The sequence below is a fragment of the Neomonachus schauinslandi genome, chromosome 5 (assembly GCF_002201575.2).
Source record: "Neomonachus schauinslandi chromosome 5, ASM220157v2, whole genome shotgun sequence".
Taxonomy (NCBI): Eukaryota; Metazoa; Chordata; class Mammalia; order Carnivora; family Phocidae; genus Neomonachus; species Neomonachus schauinslandi.
The window spans coordinates 100,664,270-100,687,345 of NC_058407.1; the positions used below are offsets into that span (position 1 = coordinate 100,664,270).

At 49.0% G+C, this 23,076-nt stretch overlaps 1 protein-coding gene across 1 annotated transcript in view; it reads left to right on the forward strand.

Moving 5' to 3' along the window:
- B4GALNT3 (beta-1,4-N-acetyl-galactosaminyltransferase 3) overlaps positions 1–23,076 on the forward strand; it is a 97,038-nt gene that overhangs the window by 58,834 nt on the left and 15,128 nt on the right. The window contains exons 2-7 of the mRNA XM_021690560.1: positions 12,076–12,179; positions 13,200–13,277; positions 20,427–20,522; positions 21,004–21,094; positions 21,510–21,610; positions 22,158–22,225. Of these exons, the coding sequence (XP_021546235.1) occupies positions 12,076–12,179; positions 13,200–13,277; positions 20,427–20,522; positions 21,004–21,094; positions 21,510–21,610; positions 22,158–22,225 (538 nt within the window). The remainder of the gene's footprint in view (positions 1–12,075; positions 12,180–13,199; positions 13,278–20,426; positions 20,523–21,003; positions 21,095–21,509; positions 21,611–22,157; positions 22,226–23,076) is intronic.

Below are 23,076 nucleotides of genomic sequence, written 5' to 3' on the forward strand. Positions count from 1 at the left end.
GTCCTGGGATCTAGCCCCGCATCGGGCTCCCTGCTCCGCGGGAAGCCTGCTTCTCCCTCTCCCACTCCCCCTGCTTGTGTTCCTTCTCTTGCTGTGTGTCTGTCTGTCAAATAAATAAATAAAATCTTTAAAAAAAAAAAAGAAAAACAGTCATAGATTCTGGATTTGGAATGGTCTGGACCCAAACTAGCAGGCTCTCAGAAACTCAGAGAAACTTGTTCCCCAGGTTGTTTCTTTTTTTTTTTTTTTTAAGATTTTATTTATTTATTTGACAGAGAGAGACATAGTGAGAGCAGGAACACAAGCAGGGGGAGTGGGAGAGGGAGAAGCAGGCTTCCCGCAGAGCAGGGAGCCCGATGTGGGACTCGATCCCAGGACCCTGGGATCATGACCTGAGCCGAAGGCAGACGCTTAACGACTGAGCCACCCAGGCGCCCCCCCCCCAGGTTGTTTCTTTAGAGCACGTCCCCGTTTCCACAAGAGCGGCTGTGCTCAGTCCTAGGATTCCAAACGACAAAGTGCTACATCCAGCACCCCGATACTGCTGTGTGTCTGTTCAGCAGGCCCACAACCTGGGAACAACCTCACGCATTAGCAGTAGTTCTCTGGTCTGAACGAAAGACTCCTGATCCAGAAGAGAGGAGACCTGGATTCCAGTCCTGGTTCTGCCTCTAACTTGCTTTGCTACCTTAGGCAGGTCCCCAGTCTTCAAGCTTTTGGTGATCTAGGATGAGGCTCCAGAAGTGGTGATGTCTAAGCTCCCCCACACGACAACAACTCTTAATTCTCTCTCTCTCTTTCTTTAAAACTGAGGTTAAAATGAATTCGATGGAGTATCACTTTCAAAGCCTCCAACAAATTGATTATTTTACCTCTCTTTCCAAGAAAATGTGTTTTGAACATTGTCTCTCTGTATGAGTCTGGAACTTTTCCTGAGGATATCCTAAACAATCAACTCTCCCATCTTTTACATATTCTGTAAAGTCTCTTAAGTATTGCAGAACTAACTCCATGTGTGTGTCTCTTGTACTTTTAGCTATCTCTGCATTTTATGTGCCCCTGCTTTAAAAATATAATGACTCTCCGACAAATTCCACTTTTATTTTTTAAAGATTTATTTATTTATTTCAGAGACAGAGCGCGCGCACAAGTTGGGGTGGGGGGGAGCAGCAGAGGAAGAGAGAGAAGACTCCCAGCTGAGCAGGGAGCCTGATGTGGGGCTCGATCCCAGGACCTTGAGATCATGACCTGAGCCAAAGGCAGACGCTTAACTGACTGAGCCACCCAGGCGCCCGAAATTCCACTTTTGTCTTAGGAGTTACAGTCAGGGGCGCCTGGTTCGCTCAGTCTGCAGAGCATGTGACCCTTTGACCTCAGGGTCATGAGTTCAAGCCCCAAGTTGGGTGTGGAGCCTACTTTAAATAAATAATTTAAAAAAGGAATAGAAGTCAATTGTTGAGAGCTAAGCTATTTTCACATGGAAGATTCAGAAAATCCCCATGCTACGTCTGCCCCTTCCCTCCACCTGTTCTTCTAACAGAGCTGCAGGGGTCTCACCTTCACTCCACACAACATGCCCCATCCGTCCACCACCGCGGGGACAGCGGGCCCAAGCTAAAACCACTCAGAATCTCTTTCCTGGGAATTTGAATTCTGAGCAGAGACACACAGAAGCTGTTTGGAGCAGAGTCTTGGGCTGGCTGCTGAGATTCCCTACCCTGGTTCTTTGCCTTTCTGGGGCCTGGTTGTGTCATTCCCTCTGGCTCTGTGATCCAGTCTTTTCCAGACCTCTGGCCTAAGTTGGGAAGCAACAGAGGGAAGGAAGGAAGACAGGCAGGTCTATGATGCTAACTGGAACAAACTGTAGTGAAGGACCAGTTTTTCCAGTTTTTGGTTTTAGTTCCTAGTCTGTCACTGACTGATGTGGTCATACTACATTTTGCCAGGATGCAGCATTCAGAACATCCAAAAATGATCTATACCATGTTCGGTGAGATGACTCCACTATCCCATGTTGATGTTCGAACGGGTTCTAAGTGCTTATTCTAAGTTTCTGTACCTGTCTCACTGAGGACTAGCATCAGCACTGAGCTGGAGTTTCTAGGGGCCCAGGAAACTTAACCTCTCTCTGAAGCCAGGATGTGTAAAGCTGCTAATTTCTCCATAGGCTAGTGTACTCGGACAGTTCCTAGGGAAACCCCTACCTTGCGCCCACTCAGAAGTTCTGCTTTTCCTCCTAACTTGTTGGCTGGGATTGCTCCAACCTGATCCCACCCACCCACCCCTCCTCCTCCTTCCACTCACTGTCCCCAGACTTCTTGTATTCTCCATTGAACAAGAAGTTTGCCACCATGTCTCTGCTGTGAGGACAGCAGCCTGGACCCCTTGGCCTATCTCTGTAAGAATGAACAAAGTTTTTAGCTGTTTCAAAGAGAGTGCCCTATGAAAGAAAGGCAAGTAGGGCCTCACGCAGATTCGTGTACATCTATGTTCATAGTTGTATTAGCCAAAAGGTGGAAACAACCCAAATGTCCACTGACGGATGGATGGGGAAACAAAATGTGGTCCTATTCATTCAGTGGACTATGGTTCAGCCTTAAAAAGGAAGGAAATTCTGACACACGCCATAACATGGATGAACCTGGAAAACGTGATGCTAAGTAAACCAGACACAAAAGGCCAAATATTACATGATTCCACTTGTATGAGGTATCTAGCATAGTCAAATTCATAGAGCCAGAAAGTAGAATGGTGGTTGCCAGAGACCTGGGGCAGAGAGGAATGGGGAGTTAGTGTTGAATGGGGACAGAGTTTCAGTCTGGGAAGATGATAAATTCTGGAGACGGTGGTGGTGGTGGTTTTATAGCAACTGAATGTACTTAATGCCACGAAACACTTAAACATGGTTACGATGGTAAATTTTATGTTAATTATATTTTACCCCCCCCCCCACAGATTTGGAAATTAAAGTTTTAAAAAGAGAGACAGAGGGCCCTAGGAGAGCTTTCTTAGAGGTAGTTTTGGGTTGTACCATTGTGAGTGCCCACAGGTATGGAGAAAGCCTTCAGCGGGTTAACTTCTCAGAAGTCAGGGCCGGTGTGTGTCAGTTCATTCAGGCCCTAGCCCAGAGTTGTGGCCAGAAGACCCCTAAATAGTTCTACGATGATAAACATACCAGGCCCCTCCTGTCACCCTCCTTATCATTCAGCCCATCAGTCAGTCAGTCATTCTGTATGCGTGAAGTGCCTGATCTCTACAATGGGAATATAAAATCAGGCCCAGGTAGCTTAACCCCTCTCTGAAGGAGAGATGTGTTAAAACTGCTAATTTCCGCTGATTTATTACAGTGGGAATACAATGATGAACAAGACCTAGCTCCCGCCAGCACAGTGCTAATTTCCAGCCCTTTCCTCGTGTGGACTCCATCAAGAGTGCCACTGAATTCCAGCAGCTGCAGATCCGCACCGTGCCATGATGCGCAGCCCTGAGCCAAGAATCAAAGGCTAGGCTCCAGCCTGGCTTTAGTACTGGCTTCTGTTAGACATTAAACAAGTCTGTTAACCTACCTGTGGGTCTCTGTGTCCCCTCAGCCACACAGAAATGCCTCCCAGGATGGGGGTCAAAGTAAAAATGAGACCAAGAGTGTGAAAGAGCTCTGATATAAAACATGGGCTGGGTTGGTTGTGGTGGGATGGCGATGCGGGGATGGGGGCAAACACAGAACCCAGGCCTCTATCATCAGCTGGTCCAACCTGTGAGGTTGCGTTACAAGGATATTTTGTGGAAAGGAGGAAAGTAGAGTCCCTGAATTCCTCTCTTTTGTCATCCATGCCTTCCCTGTCCCGTTATCACCTCTCCTTCCCCCAAACAGGTCATAACAACCCCAGCTTGGTGTTGGCAAGTCATCTTCATCAGCCCTCCCAAACCCAGCAGTTGGCAGCCCATCAGATCAGATAATGCATCTGATTCATTTTCAGGCCTGGTGCAGAAAAGAGAAGGGGGCTCAACAAGATGCTTAAAAAAAGTGTGTTGTTCTAAGAGGAGACATCAGGTGGAGAGGGGGGTGGAAGGTGTGGCTCCTGACTTCTGTCCCCAAACCCAGTCCTTGTGTGGCCCTAGAAAACTTTCTTGGCTCCTCTCTCTTCCGGCTTCATTTGGATCCCATTGTTTTTTTACTCAGCAAACAAAAGGGTGTGTGTAAGATAATTGTTAAGAAAATTTTTTTTAATGAGTCAGGTGCTTGGGTTTGAAAATAGCTCTCTCATCTAGAGTCTGTGAGGTTTGGGCAGATATGTACCCTCCTCACTGCCCATGGCCTCAATTTTCTGATCTGTAAAATGGGAATAATATTAATATCTACCTGGAAGGATAGAATGAATGAATGCTTAGCACGCTGACTGGCCTGAACGAGTGCACAGATCTTAGCTGTTGTGGTTTTTCTCTGTTAAATGTACTTGGTACTAACCTGTTTAGTGGGTTGAGTGGGTTAATGCATGGAGGAGGGCTTTGTCAACAGTGCTGTTCCCCTCCTAGATCTCTTTTGGCATTTCACTGTAGTAACCCCACAATCTTCATAGTTAACATAGTTATTATCAAATATTCCCACTTCTCCCCTCTTGTCTCATTAGCTGGCTGGGTGGGACTCGCTCTTCTCTTTTTCAAAGCTCTTTTCCCCTCCTAGTTTTTTTTTCCAGGCTTCGTTTTTTTCCTTCTGGTTCCAACTCTTTCTTTCTAGAACACCTTCTGTGTGCCTGAAGGTCCTCCAAGACCTCTAACTATGGAAACCACTCCTCTCCCTCAAGTGGGGGTGGGGCCACCTCCACCCAGTTGGGAAAGAGTTCTGGGATCTTGGGCCTCTACTGCTCCCTCCTCCCGCCTGAAAAGAAGTAGAAGAAAGAGCACTGCCTTTTGACTAGCTCCTGGGCTATTGTTCCACTATGGCTCCAACCTGTCAGGGCTTCCGGAAGTAGGCAGTGTCAACCTTCAGGTGCGTCCTGGGGATATTTCTGCTGAAATGACTCCATTGCCATTTTACAGAACCAAGGTTTTCCTATTCCTGTGCTGCTTCTCCTGAACTCTTTGGGGCCCTGAAGACCAGTTCCCTTATCCCAGAATGGTTTGCAGAGCGTCTTGCCTGAGGTTCCTGCAAGTCTGGAAAATCATCAAGCAACATAGCCTAGCTGTCTAATGTGGGTCTGTTTGCATAAAGCAGAACTGGCTTGTACATGCCCTGAGTGTGCACACAGGTGTGAGTGCCAGAACACACACACGAGTCCACAGACGTGTTGGTTCTCATGTCTTTTTCTCTTCTTCTTCTTCTTTTTTTAATGATTTACTTTTAAGTAATCTCAACACCCATCAGGGGCTTGAACTCACAGCCCTGAGCTCAAGAGTCGCATGCTCCGCCCACTGAGCCAGCCAGGTGCCCCTCAATTTGTACCTTTCTATCTATTGCAGCAATTAGCAGAGTTCTTAGTATACAACAAGTGCTCAATACATGCCTGCTGATTTGTTGGTTCACTGATTCATTTATTCACTCTTTCCCAACCTGCTAATTGCTTACTCTTAAGCACCACTAAACATCCTCTTTGAAAGGATGCCAGGGAGGGAAAGGATTGTCCCGCATTTTCCTCCATGTTCAGAAGCTTGTCTGTGTCCCAGTCCAGAAAGAAGACTGGAAACGACAAGCCTAGTGGCTTCCATCATGATCTGAGGGACCTTAAAACTACCTAAGTGGTCCTCGTCAAGTCCACCAGAGGATGAAAACACCTCTTCAGTTGGCTTGGCTCAGTCTTAGAAGTCCTGGACCCTCTTACCTGTAGATTTTCCTGAACCCATCCCATTGATTGCATCAAGGGTCTTCAGTCAGAATTCGCCTTGGACAGAACTGTATTTGTGGCTGTAATTGTCCTGTCGACATTGACTAGCAAATGGGGCCTTACATGTTGTTGGGGTTTTTGGTTTTGTTTTTGTTTATAATAATGATGATGACGATATCCTAGAGGTGCCTTGGGACCTGGCCAAACCTTCTGGGGCCTCTACCGATCAAATCCATGGCTCAGGGAATGGAAAGTTACAAGCTAGGCTGTGTGCCGACAGACCCTACATTCCCGGAGTGGCGGCAGCGCCATAGAAAGAGTATTTGCCCTCTCTAGCTCCTCTCCTCAACTATCCCCTTAAAGTTTTATGCTTGAGTCTGGATGTTTGCGTGAACAGGAAGTACTGAAAGCAGAGCTGAAATGTACAAGCACATACTTGGCACAGCTCTGATGCCTTCTTTTGGGCCCCCTTTAGGTGGGACCCAACAGGGCAGTAGGGACAGTCCCTTGCATCTTGCTGGCAAGCTTCAGCCTGCCGGCAGCCAAAACCATTACAGCAGCTCAGGTGCTAGCTTGGCAGGGAGCTGGGGAGCAGGGGGCTGTTCTGGCTCCTGAGCTCCGCTCTGAGCGGCAGCAGCTTGGGGGTGGGGGTGGGGACAGTGGGGGAAGAGGCTTGTCAAGGAGGGGCTGGGGAGACACCTGGACCCCACCTCTCTCCTGGTCCTCATTACCCACATTACATACCTGTGCTGTGAGGGAGCGTGAGCAGACTGAGGAAACCACTTCTAATCTTCCTCTGGGCCAACCCCTGTTGGCAGACACAATGCTGGATTGTTTACCCTCATGTTGGGAAGGAAGAGGCTCAGAAACCAGGAAGAGGGGAGCAGGCCTGTGTGAAGATGCTTTCATGTCCAATTTTCAGCTGTTTTGGGATACTTGGGTCTCCACACTCCCTCTTGCTTTTCTTTGGCTTATATGGAGAGGTGTTTGTGGCCAAGTTAGAAAAGAGTATAGTCAGAGGTTGGGGCGTTGGCAGGTGTGGGTGGTGAGGGGGAGGTAAGAGAGCGGATAGTTTGGTGACTAAATGAGTGCCTGACACCAGGTGATTGTGATGGTGATGGTAGAGGTGGACAGAACTTCTCAAGTATATTCAGTAGAGACTAGTAGAATTAAGGACACGGGCTTTGGTCCTCTTTCACTTACGACCTCTGACTTTCAGCAAGATTTTTAACCTTTAAGCCTTGTTTTCCTGAAATATTCTCATTTAATATGAGTATATATATATATATATATATATATATATATATATATGTATCTATGCCTCACACATCAATGTTAACTGGTAAGGTTACGTGAATAATAAGTTCTCTTGCATCATGGTGTCACGGGCTGGGAAGGAAAGGTTAAGCCACACAGCTCTGTTTCTGCCCCTGGAGCTTTCTGTTTGCCTCAGGGACTTCCTCCCAGGTTTCATCCCTGACTGACTGGCTGTGTCACCACAGATTTCTGGCGGGGGTGGGGGGGTGGGGGGAAGAGGAGGGGGGTCCAGGCCCTGCTGGCTTCTAGACATAGGGGCTTTGTTCTGCTGAGGACATGTGCCTGGCCCTAAAGGGCACTCCAAGGTCAGAGCCACAGAGCCACAATCTTGCTTTTTTGTCCGAGGACTCAGTGCTGGTTGCTGACATTTGTGGAACCGTGTCCTGGGTAGCACAGCCTCGCATTCCCTCGGCAAACTCTTGTCCTCTGGATTCATCACCTCTTCTCTGGACAGCTGCTGGGCTTCTAAGCAAATCCTCTGCATTCACCCTGGATCTTTGGGTCCCTTACATCTGATGGAGCCGGTGGGACCAGCCCTCCTAGGCTCCTCCTTCAGCCCTACCTTCCCACTGCCCTGGAGTGGGGTCCAGGTCAGTCTTCCCGTCTTGCATTACTTGACATTACTCTCAGCTCCACCTCTCCTGGGGACACCCCAGCCTAGGCTCCCCTGCTTAAGTAAATGCCCAGGTCAGAATCTTCAAATCACTCTTGATTCCTTTCCTCCTATCCAATCCATGAGCAAAGCGTGTCAGCTATACTTAAAAATCTATCCAAAAGATGCCCAAACTGCGAGGGACTTCCTTTCCTCCTGGTGTAAATATCCCTGTTGACCACATGACACCCTGCCAAGGGAATCAAGCCAGAGGTCAGGAGAAATGAATGCAAGTTTCAGACCTGCCACATTGTGATGAATAATAAAATCATAAGCTGCAACCTGCTTATTGCTGATTATGTGCCAGGTACTAAGTCCTTTACGTGGATTATCTTATTCACTGTGTGACCTTGGGCTGATGATTTCACTTGTCTGTTTTTGTTTTTTCATTTCTAAAATGGAGGTGACAGCAGTCCATGGGGAGGTTGTAAGGATCCAGTGAAATAATGTACGTGAGAGTCTTTGAAAAAAGCACCAAAGGATATATGTATCCCATATTTTTAGCAAAGAGCCAACATGATCATCTTCAGGCCTTTGAAGAGTTCACATGCACTGAAGAGAGATGTTGGCAAAATTCCAGCTGATGGTGAATTTGATAGCCCGGCTCTGTGAGGGCAGAATGTGAGGCCCATGGTGGTGCTTTATCTGTCACCTGAGATCGGGGTGTCTGTCTCCTGGCACAAATGTGACACCTGTTGCAGGAGAAACAGGCCCTGGCAGCTGGCACTCTGGGAGGAGAGGTCTGGCCAGGAGCAGGAGGAGTTCACTTATCAGAGGGCAAGTGACAAGTGTCAATAGTTGAATCAGCACATTCTTTAGCTCCAGGTTCCCCCAGCAGGCTGAGCAATGCCTGGGGATCCATTGGCAGGGTTAATGCAGAGGCAAAGAAACAGGAAGAGGAATTACCAGATGTCCAGCACACTGCCTGATGCCTGATATGCACTCAGTGAATGTTCACAGGGGGGATGGATGGGCAATGGGGAGGAACGGAGAGTAATACCCGAGAAACAGACAAGAGGCGTTTGTCATCCATTGCTCTGCTTCCGCTGAGTCCCTGCTGGCCCACAGTCTGCTTACTTCTCTAGTCAGTAAGCAGAGAGAGAGGAGAGTAAGAGAACTACTGGCCGTTTGCGGTTTACAAGATTGTAAAGGGGCTTGAACTCATATCTGACTCCCAGGTCTGGAACCCCAAACTCATTGAGGAAGGAGTGCTTACTGAGTACTTACAGTGTGTCAGATTACTTGCTTAAGCAGTCACCATTTATAAGTGGTAGATAGACAATTAGGTCTGACTCTAAAGCCTTGCTTGTCTTGCTCCTCTACTCTGAAGTCTGCAAAGGGAATTTCCTACTCCTGAACTTACTAAAGGCTGGGCTGTTGACTACCCCAGTCTCTAAGTATCTCAAAGCCATCTCGACACCTGGGACCAGGTGCAGGGCCTGGTTGGGTTTAACCTCACTGATATCACCCCTCCCCCCTGCCCCCGCCCAATCCCCACCAGTGGATTTGTGCTTGTTTACTGAGAGAACCATCTCTTATCTTCTTATACAGAGAAATAGAGCCAGACACTAGTTAAAGGTGATAAAGGCAGATTTTATTCAGTACTATCATGATATAGGAAAGAGACCTCAGGAGAGAACTGAACTCAGTTCGGAATACAGCAAAGACAGCTGGGGATTTATAGCCAGCAAGCAGAGTGAGGGGGCCAGGAGATGGAAAATTACCAAGAGGAGATATCCGGGTAAACTGGCCTAACAGTATTCTTAACCAAAGGCGGGTTGAGGACTTATACATCAAGGGTGGGAAGATGGAGAATTGATCAGGTATCAAAGGTGGTGGAGATTCCTACTAAAAAGACTTAATAGGATTCTTCCTCAACACTGGGCTGGGCCAGCCAAGCACAGGGCCCAAGGACAAGGCCTACTCAGAAGGAGGGTTCAGAAGAGCCTGTCTAAAATTTGGTCAAAGAGAGAGTCTTCATCACTTTCCAGCAAATGCCAGTGATAGTTCACTGACCTTGGGTTGTCTCACTTTGGTGTGACTTCCAAGAGTCAAAGAATTTTTCTGGAACTAAAACTAGTCTATGAGAAAGAATTGCATCTGAGACATACTGTAACTCCCATGCATAGGGGAAGTAGTGTTTTTATTATTATTTCCTCACAACTTTGTCTAGAAGTAGATGGCTTGTAGTTGTAAGAGCGAAGTCAAGGAAGAGACGACCCAATCATTCAGAGGCAGAAGCAAGGCTGAGCCTCCCCACCCCACCCCACCATGTGACTCATTCATCACCCAGGCACCTGAGCTCCCCAACCACTAGCCAACTGCTCCCTGGATTTGGGAAGGGCGGGGGCTCTTAAATAAGATGTGTCTGAGTCGGGATTAACAGATGAACAAACAGCTCTCTCCTGAGCTCATCCAGAAATGCAGGGTGTAGGTCTGGGAGCATTCTTTCTCTTCCTCCCTCCCATATCCTCACCTCACTTCACTGGCGCCAGAATCTGGCTTCCCCAGGACATCCCCCCTGCACTGAACTAGTCTGACCTGTTCCTGCCTGCCAGCTGGCCAGCCATGGAAACAGGAGAGACCTTGATGGCAGAGGGATAAACCTGCAGAAGTCCCCATAAACATAACATGAGCAGAGGTTTAATGTCTGTGCAGAAACCCAGAGGCACAGATGCCCAGCTGAGGCCTCTGCCCCTGGGACTCTTCAGAGTTTGTGTGAAAAAGTGCCCACAGGAGAAAATGTAGGCAGAATGAGAAAACGCTGGTTCATGAGACAGGGAGGCTCTCTGTTCTGATCCTGGCTTCAAAACAAGTCACTCTGTGACTTTAAACTCTGCGCTGCTCTTTCCCCATCTGTAAAATGGGGGTAATCAGACCTGGCCCTCACAAGATTCTTTTAGTTACTTATTTATTTTATTTATTTGAGGGGGGGGCACACGCACGCACATGCAGGGGAGGGGCAGAGGGAGAGAGAGAGAGAGAACCTCAAGCAGACTCTGTGCTGAGTGTGGAATCCGATGCAGGGCTGGATCTCATGACCCTGAGATCATGACCTGAGTCGAAATCAAGAGTCGGATGCTTAACGGACTGAGCCACCCAGGCGCCCCTCTCACAAGAATCGTATTACAAGACTCAGATGAGATCATTCCTGTGAGATGCTTAGTAAGCACTAAAGGGCCACACCAAACAGAACTGGAAGAAAAGCATCCCCTACCCACCACAATCCCCCTCCTGGAGTCAGTTACATAAACATTCCCACAAAATGGTGGTGTCCACCTTTTGTCGGCCCACATTCGTGCATTGTGCTCTTTCCTCTGTGTCTGGTTGGCTGTGTCTCGACTGGGCTCACATTGGGGTTCATGACATCTGCTCTGAGTCAGCTCTTGGCTCCCAGTGGTCAGTGAGCATGAGTCTAACTCCTTTTGTGCAGCACCCACCACGCTGGGAGCATCTTGATGGAGCTGTTGGAGACAAGAGTAGTAGCCCAGTGGGGGATCTGGACATTTGAGTGCCAGTCTTAGCCTTGTCGCTATTTGCTAAATGAGCCGAGAGAAGTCATTTGGCCGGCTGGGGTCCCATTTTCGTCATCTGAAATGAGGACCAGATGATCTTGAAAGCCTCTGCTAGCCTAGCTCCTGATAGTCTATGATTTGGGTTCATGGCCGGTAGTGGTTTGGTTTCACATATTCAAAGTCTGACAGTCATGCCCAAGTGGCCCCCTCGACACGTGGGGGGCTCTGACCCCTCAGTGCGTGGCCGTGCTGACCCCTGAACCTTGACTCTCGCAGCCTCACCCTCAGCACAGAGCTCTGCTTCTTGACTCTTTGCTGGCACCCCAACAGTTTCTCCCTGGGTGCGAAGGGGACGGAGCTGGAAAGGGAGCAAGCTTAGTTTCACTGCCTTTCACAACTTTTTCCCCACAGTGATTATGGGGAGAAATCAGCCTCAAAAGGCAACTGGGGAAGAGTCAGCCTGTGGTGCTGCACACACTCCATGGACAAATGGACATGTTTCGTCTTCACCTGGCCTGGCTCCTTCTCCGATTATGGAAGACAGCAAAATTTTAATGTGCTAGGAGCTCTTTTCCTCTCCCTCTGTGCTACTGACCTTGGCCAAGCTTGTAACTATCTCCCGACCCTCCCCCCACTTCATGCGCACCATAGGAAGTGGTATGAAGAGCTGCACAAGGGAAGAAGCTTAACTCTTTTATTCCCCCCAAGCCTTACAGACCTATGAGGTCTTCATGTTCTGTTGACCTTTTTCTCTCTTCGGTCCCTTCCATAGGATATGGCAGCTGGCGAGAACTGGCCAAGGCTCTGGCCAACAGGAACATTCCAGCTGTGGATCCAAATCTCCAGTTTTATCATCCCCAGAGGCTGGGCTCCGAGGTATGTGGTGGGGCCAGCCCATTTTCTCTACTAGTGCATTAACATGGGTCCTCACGTGTCCGTGACCTTATAGCCTTAAGGGAATCCCCTACTTTTCTGTGGTAAGAGGGCTCAAGGAGAGAATTCCTGGAATTGTACTCGGACATCACAGGATCTCGTGGGTAGAGATGTCCATCCTGCCCTCCTCAAAGCCTCCCTCAGGCAGCTCAAGAGGCCCAGAATTGAACTGTTCCAGGCATGTGGCCTTCATCTTAAAGGGCCATCTTAAAGGGCTTAAAGCAGAACCATCATATCCTGCGTCTCTGCAGGCCTGAGGCCTAGGCCGGTGCCTTAGTGATAATCCCAGATGCTCACTGCTAAGAGAGATGATGAGGTAGCTGCACATGGCTGGGGGACAGATTTGGAATGGAGCATTTTTTCTATAGTGTCTCTTGGGCCAGTGGTCCCTAGGGAGGTAGGAGGAGCTCTGGATGGGAATTGGGGAAATTGGGTTCTAATTCAGTCTGGAACCCTAAGATTGAGCCTCTGAGCCTAGAAGAGACATGGATCTCCAAGGCTGGAGCAGAACCAAACTGAACCCATGAACATGCATGTTGGGTAGGGGAAGGGCTGCGATGTCCCCAGGGGGCTTCCACTTGTCAGGACAAATGAGTGACAGACCTGGGCAGAGTCCTGGGGGGGGATGTAGATGAAGACTGAGGCAAGTTCCTGTTCTCAGAACACTGATCTATTTAGAAATTATTTTTCCAAAAATAAGAAAAGAAAGAAAAAAATTTTTTTTCCATATGGGAAGACAGAAAATTCAGGAAAGTAAAAGAACCTTAGGAGAGTATGCATTGACGAAACTGTAAGGGGGTGTCCTTCTGAGGGATACAGGGTGAATCATAAATGGGAGTGTCCCTTATATTGATAAGCTTCCCCGGGGGCAGGGTCTCCTGGCCCTCTGCCTCCCCACTGGCACTTTCAAGGGGCCCCCAATCCTAATATTCCCACCCAGTTCATTCTTCACTCTTCTGCCAGGACCAAGACGTGGAGCGAGGTGAGAGTGGTAACTACAGCTACCTGAAATGGAATAAGCCTGTCCCCTGGCTCTCAGAGGTAAGGGATTTGTAACTGTCCCTGTTCTTGGAGACAGTCAAAACATAGTTTTCACAGATAATTCCAGAGACCACAGAAAATATTCTTCTAGTGATTATTATTAAAAATCTTCACCTAGGGGCGCCTGGGTGGCTATTTGGTTCAGCGTCTGACTCCTGATTTCGGCTCAGGTCAGAATCTCAGGGTCAAGAGATTGGAGCCCTGAGGTTGGGCTCTGCGCTGGGCTTGGAGCCTGCTTAAGATTCTCTCTCCCCAGGGGCGCCTGGGTGGCTCAGTTGGTTAAGCGACTGCCTTCGGCTCAGGCTTCCTCTGACCCTCCCCCCTCTCATGTGCTCTCTCTGTCTCAAATAAATAAATAAAATCTTAAAAAAAAAAAAAAAAAGATTCTCTCTCCCCGGGGCACCTGGGTGTCTCAGTTGTTAAGCGTCTGCCTTCGGCTCAGGTCCTGATCCCAGGGTCCTGGGATCGAGCCCCGCATCGGGCTCCCTGCTCTGCGGGAAGCCCGCTTCTCCCTCTCCCCCTCCCCCTGCTTGTGTTCCCTCTCTCACTGTGTCTCTCTCTGTCAAATAAATAAATAAAATATTTAAAAAAAAAAAAAAGATTCTCTCTCCCCCTCTGCCCATCTTCCCCTCCCCAACCCCCTACCACTTGCATGCACTCTTGCCCTCTCTCTCTCCCCCTTACCCCCCCAAATTTTTTTTCCCTAATTTGGAAAAAAAAAAAAAAAAGTCTTCAGGCTCATTCAGTTTTCTTCCTTTAGAGAAGGAGACCATTTGCTCTGAGCCTATTGTGTGCTGGGTTTTGCATATCATCCCTAATCAGTTTTATGACCTTGTAAGATAGTATCATTGTCCTCATTTTATAAGTGAGAAAAACAGAACTCAGGAAAGCCACATGACTTTCACATCCACATCATTCTTAAAGATAAGCTTCCCAAACTTTCTTGGACAGCAAGTCTCATAGGGTATTCCAGGAAGAAAGGAGTCTGTTGTTAAATAAGGCATAAAAACTATATACTATATCCACTTCTTGGAAATACACATTCACATAGGAAAGGTTCTGAGAAGTTCTGTAGTGAGCTGTTTAACTTGGTTTAGCTCAGCAGGTACCAAACCTATGTGTTTCATGCCTTGTTTTTTCCCCCCCCGTGAAATATCTCTTAATATTCTATGAAACTAGTATTTTGAGGAACACACTCTAGGAAACACTGCTTTAGAAAACTTTTATAGGAAGTGGTTAAACATGTGAATAAGAGTTGCTATGATACCTTTCACTTATATAGGATCTGAAAGATTCTTTTTCTTCTGGTAAGTAAACTGAGGCGCAGAGAGGTTAATTAACATGCTCAAGATTACCTTGAGTAAATGCTTATGCTGAGACTCCATAGTAGCATGGTTCTTTGGGGGTGAAAATTTTAAATTGGGCTGCATATTCGACAACTTGCCCATAACCCAGTGCCTTTTAGTCCTGAGACCTGTGGACATGTATTATTTTTTTTGGCTGGGTGGTATTGGCCAGCCCACTGTCTCAGCCTGCGTGATTTTATTTCCAATCCACCTATTTGCTGTGGGGCAGGAGAAGAGGAGGTAGCATCGTGCTAAATATGATGTTAGGTTATTCACGCCGTGAAACTGCCTCTGTTAGAAGCCCTGAGAGAGGACACATTACAACACTGGCACACCTGTACTAGATGACGTCATCAGGTGATTACGCCCCACCCCACCTGGAGTGTTTTGAAAAGAGGGTGCCTTAAAGACCATTGATCCCATGATCTAGCCTTCAATCCTTTGAGGACAGTTGGGATCATTTTCCTTTCTTTCTGTTTTGGTTTTTTTTTTAAGATTTTATTTATTTATTTGAGAGAGAGAGCGGGGCCGGGGGGGGGGGGGAAGGGGCAGAGAATCCAAAGCAGACTCTGTGCTGAGCAAGATGTGGGACCCGATCCCACGACCTGAGCCAAAATCGTGAGTCCAGCACTCAGCTGACTGAGCCACCCAGGCGCCCCAGATCATTTTTTCTAAAGATTATGGCTGTATAACATTCTGCATTTATTTTTTTTTAAGATTTTATTTATTCATTTGAGACACAGAGAGAGAGAGAGCATGAGCAGGGGGAGAGGCAGAGGGAGAGGTTCGAGAAGCAGGCTCCCCGCTGAGCCAGGAGCCCCATATCGAGCAGGACCCTGGGATCATGACCTGAGCTGAAGGCAGACACTTAACCATCTGAGCCACCCAGATGCCCCCATTCTGCCTTTATTAATCATTAATTTCCCCACTTTTTTTTTTGCCAATCAAGGATGGAAATATATATGAGATTAAAACAGTGAACAAATAGTAAATAGTGATTAAAATAGGATTAATTTTTTATTTATTTTTTTTTTTTATTTTTTTATTTTTTTTTTTTAAAGATTTTATTTATTTATTTGAGAGAAAGAGAGACAGAGAGCATGAGAGGGAAGAGGGTCAGAGGGAGAAGCAGACTCCCCGCCGAGCAGGGAGCCCGATGCGGGACTCGATCCAGGGACTCCAGGATCATGACCTGAGCCGAAGGCAGTCGCTTAACCAACTGAGCCACCCAGGCGCCCAGGATTAATTTTTTAAAGAAATAGTTGATGTTTTAATAAGTGTGTATGGTCTTTTGGTGATAAATGCCTGATTTCCATTGACTTTTTTTTTTTTTTTTTTAATTAAAAGTAGCTTTACCAGGGTGCCAGGGTGGCTCAGTCGGTTAAGCATCTGCCTTCCGCTCAGGGCTCAGGTCAAGATCCCAGGGTCCTGCTCAGCGCAGAGCCTGCTTCTCCCTCTCCCTCTGCCCTTCCCCCAGCCCGTGCTCTCTCTTGATTTCTCTCAAATAAATAAATAAAATCTTTAAAAAAGTAGTTTTTACCAAAAAAAAACCTTACAAAATCCTCATTACAATCTTCATAGATCTTCAGGGAATCACTGATCCAATCATCTTATTTCACCAACAGAGAAAACAAGGCCCCTTCGAAAGGCTAAATAACTTAACATTTGCAGCCACAGAGCTGCATGGTGGTCCCTGCCCCCACCACCGGTGACTCTCCGCTGCGATCTCCTTACCTGTCTCCTGCCCTTTTGACAGACAGTCAAATTTATTGAACATCTAGCTGTCAAGAGCTGTCAGGTGGTACTATTATCCCCCTTTTGCAGGTAATGGCTCAGAGAGGGGTTAACTCGTTCACTTCTTCCAGGTGGCATCACTAAGACACAGCCCTGCCCTGAAAGTGAGCAAGGACAGAGGATAAGAAAGCTGGCAATGGCTTCACGGGGTAACTGCCCTCAAAAACTTATTCATGGCACCCCAAATCATAAGACTGTAGTTCACAAACCCCACTGATTAACAAACCTCAATGCCAATTTATTCATTTATGTCCATTGACCAAAACACTGTCTGATGCTCAGGATGTTCCATCTGGAAAACAAAAATAGTTACAAGAAAGAAATTCGGTAAATCCAAGTAAGATCAAAACAAGTCAGCCTTTCCCTGGCTTTGGCGAGCTGCTGTCTCTTGATGAGAAGGCTGAGACCCCAAATCTTCTTCTCAGGCTTACCTTTTTTTTTTTTTGGTAACAATTTTATTGAGATATAAATTAAATACCACATAAGTCATCCATTTAAGGTGTGTAATTCACTAGCTTTTACTAGATTCATAGAGTTATGCACCCATGACTGTTAATTTAGAGCACTTTCATTACCATAGAAAGAAACTCCATACCCGTTAGCCATCACCCCTCACTACCCCCATCCCACAAGCCCTACACAAACAATAATCTACTTTTCTCTTTTTAAGGAATGTTTTTTTTTTGTACTTTTTATGATTTTAATTAGGCTCCATGCCCAACATGGGGCTTAAACTCACGACCCTGAGATCAAGAGTCACATGCCCTACCGACTGAGCCAGCCAGGGTACCCAGTAGTCTACTTTTTGTCTCTCTAGGTTTGCCTGTTCTGGTCATTTCATATACATGGAATCAGATAATGTGACCATTTGTGTCTGATTTCTTTTACTTAACATGATGTTTTCAAGGCTCGTCCATGCAGTCGCCTCTACCAGCACTTCATTTCTTTTTATGGTTGAGTACTGTTCCATTGTGTGGCCGCACCACATTTTATTTACCCACTCTGGAGTGTACTTTCTGTGATTGGCTCCTGCGTCTCCTGGGGGCAGAGGTGACTGCTCCTGCCTTCATGCCATGTGCCCCCAACCCCTCTGCAATAGCCCCTGGCACGGGTGACACCGATTGTTAACATGTCTCTCTCCTTGGAGGACCACATCTCCTTGCATCTCTTACCGGTCCAAAGCAGACATTTGGCCCTTACCAAATCAATGAAGGAACATACGGTTCCAAGCTTAGCTTCTGCGAGCATTTGTTCATTCAAATAATTAAGATGTTCTGGAAACACAGCGGAGGGAAGCTATTAACTCTGGTGAGGAAGTCAGAGGAGGATGAACCAGGGTTTGCCAGGTGGGGGAGAAAGGAAAAGGCCCTCCCACCGGGAAGTAGTGTTTGTAAAGCCATGGAGAGGTGAAGGAGCGTGACAAAGACAGGGAGATGGATGTGGGTGGCGTGTAGGTGTGTGACAGGGAGTGGCAGGAGGTGAGGCTGGGAAGGTTAGGTCAGTCGAAAAGACCTCTCATGCCAGGGTGAGGTTTTGTTCTGAAGCCTTTTGGGAGTCTCCTGAGCTGCAGAGTGACATGATCAGGTCTATGCTTTAGAAAGACAATCTTGCAGGCAGTGTGAAGAATCAGTGGAGGGAGAGAAGCTTCCCTCCAGTGAGGAGGCTCTGCTGCAGGCCTGGCAAGCCCAGTGGGGCCTGGTAGAGGCAGTGTTGTGGGAATGGAAGACAGTGGACATTCCTGTCTGAGGACCTACCTGGCTGACCTTCCCCTCCTGCATCCATACTCCCAGACACCCTCCCCACTTCCACAGGGTTAATTGCTGTGTGTTTTGGGGGAGTCAGTTTACCTTTCTGGGCCTCAATAATCTGACCTCTAAAATGAGAGGGTTCCAACAAGTATTTTCTCCACTACTTACAACTGGAAGTTCCAAATCTGTCATTGGCCAAATCTGGTGATAGGAGTAACCAGTGTCCTTCCCTGGGCCTTAGCCCCTGCTGGACAATGGAGAGAGTGGGCAAAGGGCAGTGCTGATGAGCTGGAATCCCTCATCCCTGCCAGATACAAAGTCTCCAAAACTTAGAGAGACGCAAATCCTGGTGGGGGTTGCCAGTTTGGGCCTGGGAGGAAGATGGTGCCCACTGGTCCCGCAGAGACGGTGGATGAAGCATGGTTTGAAGGCTACCGTGATGCTGAGTGAGGGCCTAGACCTCAGAGGAGAGGGCTAGTCCTCTTCCTACACGCTCATTTCCCCTGCCTTCCATTCTCCGGAGCATCTCAAGCTACCCTTGCTGTAGCAAGCAAGGCCCTGAGTGGGAGGCAGGAGGCGGCCAGCCCAGTTCCTTCCTTCTTCCCTCCTTCCCCTGCCCAAACCCCCTGTGGCCTCTGGCCTCCTGGCTGAAGAAAACAGATTTCTTTGGTGGCATGCCCTCCCTCGGCAGTTTGCTGTGGATCTGAGCACACTGCCCTGAAAGTCTTCCAGGGAGGGGCTTAGAAGAGGTCATTTGTAGGAGACAACTGAGTCTTGTAAACTGGATTTAAGGAATTTCCCCAGAAGTAGCACAATGTCCCCATTCTTTCCTTCCAAGAAACCTCAGCCCGCCCCCTGCCTACCCAGCCCACATTCTCTCTCCCACCCATCCCAGCCCCCAACTCATATTCCCTGGTGCGATGGCTGCTTCCCAAGGCCCCACATGCTCAGCTTTGACCAGGCCAGTGTGCCCAGGAAGTGCCAGGCTGCTGAAGGGATGGGGAGTGACAGGCTCTCTTGTGGCCCTTCTGGATCCAGCTGTGGGGTCGGGTTTCCTCAGAGGCCACACCTCAGATCATTGGCATTCCTGCGCAGGACTTCTCCCCTCCCAAGCATCTGTCCTCCAGATCGCTTGCTGAAGACCTTGTGCTACTTCCTTTTATCCGGGCTTCCAGTCTGGGTGTCCCTTACTCCTCTGTTTTCCTCAGGGCAGCTCAGATTTTGATATCTGATGGGCCACAGTGGGGAGGGAAGGGCAGGGCCTGTTTGTATAGAGTAATTGAGGCCCCACCTCCCACAACCTGGAGATTAAGCTGGGGGTAGGGGGAGGAGAAAATTGCTGAGATGGGGTAATCTGAAACTCTTTGTCAGGATAAATTGGGACAGGATCCCCACGCTTCCCCTCCCCTCTCAAATGCCCAGCACTTCCACCCACTCAGAGCACTGGCTCTAAGGCCCTCTCTTCTGAAGGGGGCCCTCTGCCGCTGGCCTCCAAGCTCAGTCTCTGCCCCACCGATGCCACAGCCAAGGAGCAGAGAGCATACATCCTCTGCTCCTAGCTTCCCAGGGCTGCCCAAGTCCCAGGCGCCTGGGTAGTTATGCCAGGAGAGGCCCGCTCAGAGCAGGAGAGAGGCTTCCAGCTCCTAAGGGAGCAGTCGGAGGCCGTCCTGCCGGATGGGGCCCCCAAAGACCTCCTGCAGCGCTTTCCCAGCTGCTTCCCCACAAGGGGAGCCAGAAGCGTGAAGACTACTGGGTAGATAAGGTTTCACCAGCAGACAGCTGTTCGAGCTTACTATTAGGCATAAGGGGAGGGGAGGGGAGGAGAGCAAGTCTTTAGCTCAAACTCCAGCCTGGCGCTCCTTCCAGTTCTTTCTGTCATCTCTGCCTTTCTGTCATAGCTATTACTGCCCCTTGCCTGGGGAATGCAAACCAGCCCCCTTTCTGCATGGAAAGAGCCGGGACTGCGTGCGCGGCCGTGCGTGCGTGCGTGTGTGCGTCTGTGTGCGCGCGCGCACAAGCATAGCCAGAAAAACAGACCCAGGCTTTAGGGCCAAGCAGTGGGGATGAGGTTGGAGAAAGAGGCTGTGGGTGTGAGGATGGGATGGGACTGAATTGGACCGTGACCTTCAGTAGTGAGGGGAACACCGGGGCTGGGGCTGCGGTGGCCCGGGCGTCGTCTGTCCACCCGGCCTCCTCAAGCCGCGGGCCGGACGGGTGCCGGGGCGCTCACACTCACCTGCTTGCTTCTCTGCCCCGTACAGTTCCGGGGCCGCGCCAACCTGCATGTGTTTGAGGACTGGTGTGGCAGTTCCATTCAGCAGCTCAGGAGGAACCTTCACTTCCCACTGTACCCACATGTGAGTGTTTGCTGGGCGCGCCTCTTTTCCCTCCCTCGGCCCACTCCTGTGTCTCATCTCCCCCTGTCTTCTGTCTTCTTCATCTGTCCTGGCTCTTTTCTGGTTCATTTTCTTTCCTTTATATCTTGGGTCCTCTTTTCTTCTGCCCACAGTTACTACTCTTGCTCCCTTCCCAAGGATTCCTTTGAGTTCTCTGCCATCTTCTGCATCATTTCAGCTTCAGGCTCTCATTGTGCCTCATGATATAATTTAGCCAGAGCCACCACATACAGTTGGGCTGGTTGTGCACTGTACAAGGTTACATGAACAAAGAAGCAAGTGGGAGTGGAAATCCTGCCTACACTCCACTCACCAAGCCATGCCCCAGTCCCTCCTGTCTCCCTCCCCACCTTGGTCTTCCCACCAGCCCTGAGTGGACCAATTTCTTCAGTTTCCTCTTCCCTCTTCTGGGTAATGGTTTCCCTCCCCTTTCTTGGCGTAGATTCGCACAACCCTGAGGAAGCTGGCCGTGTCGCCCAAATGGACCAACTATGGCCTCCGCATCTTTGGCTACCTGCACCCCTTCACCGATGGTGAGGCCAGCCCCAAAGTCCCATCCTCCTGCTTCCTGCTCCAGGTTCTTTACGGTACCCAGAGAACATAAGCCTGTAGTTGAGAAGTAAGTCCACATTAGGCTACCTGGACCCTGTTAGTCCATCACTGGGGAGAGGGGGGAAATTTAGTCACGGTGAGGTCTCATCCAGTGCCCCCCAGCTGCCACTTCACACCCTGATTTGCAGAGTCTGGCACTAGCTTGTCTCTTCCTGGGAGTCTTCCCTGTCTTCATGGTGTCTCCTGGGATGTGGAACCCCCACTTTACAGAGAGGGAAGTCACGGCACCAAGCCCTCTGAAGAGAATGTAATCGCTAAGACATAAAACAGGCCTTCAGCCCTTTATGCTAATGCCCTTCTTGCTTTCATCTGCAAACTCTCTCCCCGACTGCCCAGGGAAGATCCAGTTTGCCATTGCTGCAGATGACAACGCTGAGTTCTGGCTCAGCCGGGACGACCAGGTGTCAGGCCTTCAGCTGCTGGCCAGTGTGGGCAAGGTAGGGTCAGCCCAGTTCCAGAACTCTCCCACTGGGCCCAGGAGCCAGGTCATGGAAGAGGCACCTGCCCGCATCAGGAAACCCTCATTACCATTAGTCTCTCTGGGGTGACAGCCAGGGAAGAAGGCGTGAGAGAGAAGCATCCTCCCTCTCACCCCTGCCCCGTTTTACAAAGGGATAGACAGAGTGTAAATTGGGGAGGAGTGAGGAGTTAGTCTGAGGCCACAGAAAGACCTCAGGAAGATTCATCTCTGGGCTGGGACTGGGCCACGTCCCGTTTTTGGGTTCCAGCATCCTTAGCATGGTGCCAAGGATGAACGCCGTGGAGCCTGATTGCTCGGGCCCCTTGTAGGAAGGGCGGAGGTCCTTCTTGCCTGGGTTACCTGTCACTCCCCTCACCTCTCCTGTTTTCTTTCCCATCTCCCTGCTCTTCTTTTCTCCCACATCTCCTCCCCATTCCTTCCTTGTCTCTTCACTCCCCGCCTCCCTTCCTTCGTATTGTCCATCTTCCTCCTTCCTTCTCTTCTCGCTCTCCCCACACCTCTAGACTGGAAAAGAGTGGACTGCCCCTGGAGAGTTTGGGAAATTTCGGAGTCAAATTTCCAAGCCAGTGAGGTGAGTAGGGAGTCTCATGACATTCCTATGAGCGACAGAAAAAGCCCAACCTACCTCAAGTGCTGAGGTCAAATCAGGCAAGGGAGTCCAGTTGTACCCTCCCTTTTCTCCAGCCTTCCTTATCCAGATATGCAGCATGCCTGGGCTCTCGTGCATTCTGATAAATGAAGTCTTTGACTTAGAAACCATCTGGCCCATCCTTCCTCATTTTACAGATGGGGAAACTGAGGCTCAGAGAGGGGTGTGACTGGGAGAAGGTCACACAGCTATTTAGTGACACTCAGGACTGGAAAGCAAAATAGGTCTTTCTTCTCCCAGTCCTTGCCCTTCCCATTTGCTCCATCCCTGGAGATGTCCACAGCCTGGACACTGCCTGTGCTGTGGAAAGTTCCTCATCGCTGTGATCCCTTGGGAGACTGGAGCGAGACCAGGCCTTTCCCAGCCTGTAGTGGCTGGAATTGCTTTTGTCATGCTGGAAGGGGAACTTAGCCTAACCTCAGAGTGCCACCTGGTGGCCTGCACACACAAGCAAGAACATGCACTGGTTTAATGGTGATAATAGTGATGTTGGTAACAATAAGACGGTTTAGCTGGCGAAGAGCGCTTGCCGTTTGCCAGTCTCTGTGGTGAGCACTTCACATGTAACTCAGCATGGCAGCTAACGTCATGGACCCAGAAGCCAGACTGTCCGGGTCCAGATCCCAGCTCCACCACTTACTACCTCAGTGATTTGGGGGCAAATTACCCAAGATTTCGGTGCCTCAGGGTTCTCATCTATAACCAAGAATTAAGTGAGTTGGCATGTATAAAACCGTTAGAACAGTGCCTGGCACATAATAACAACTCTGTAA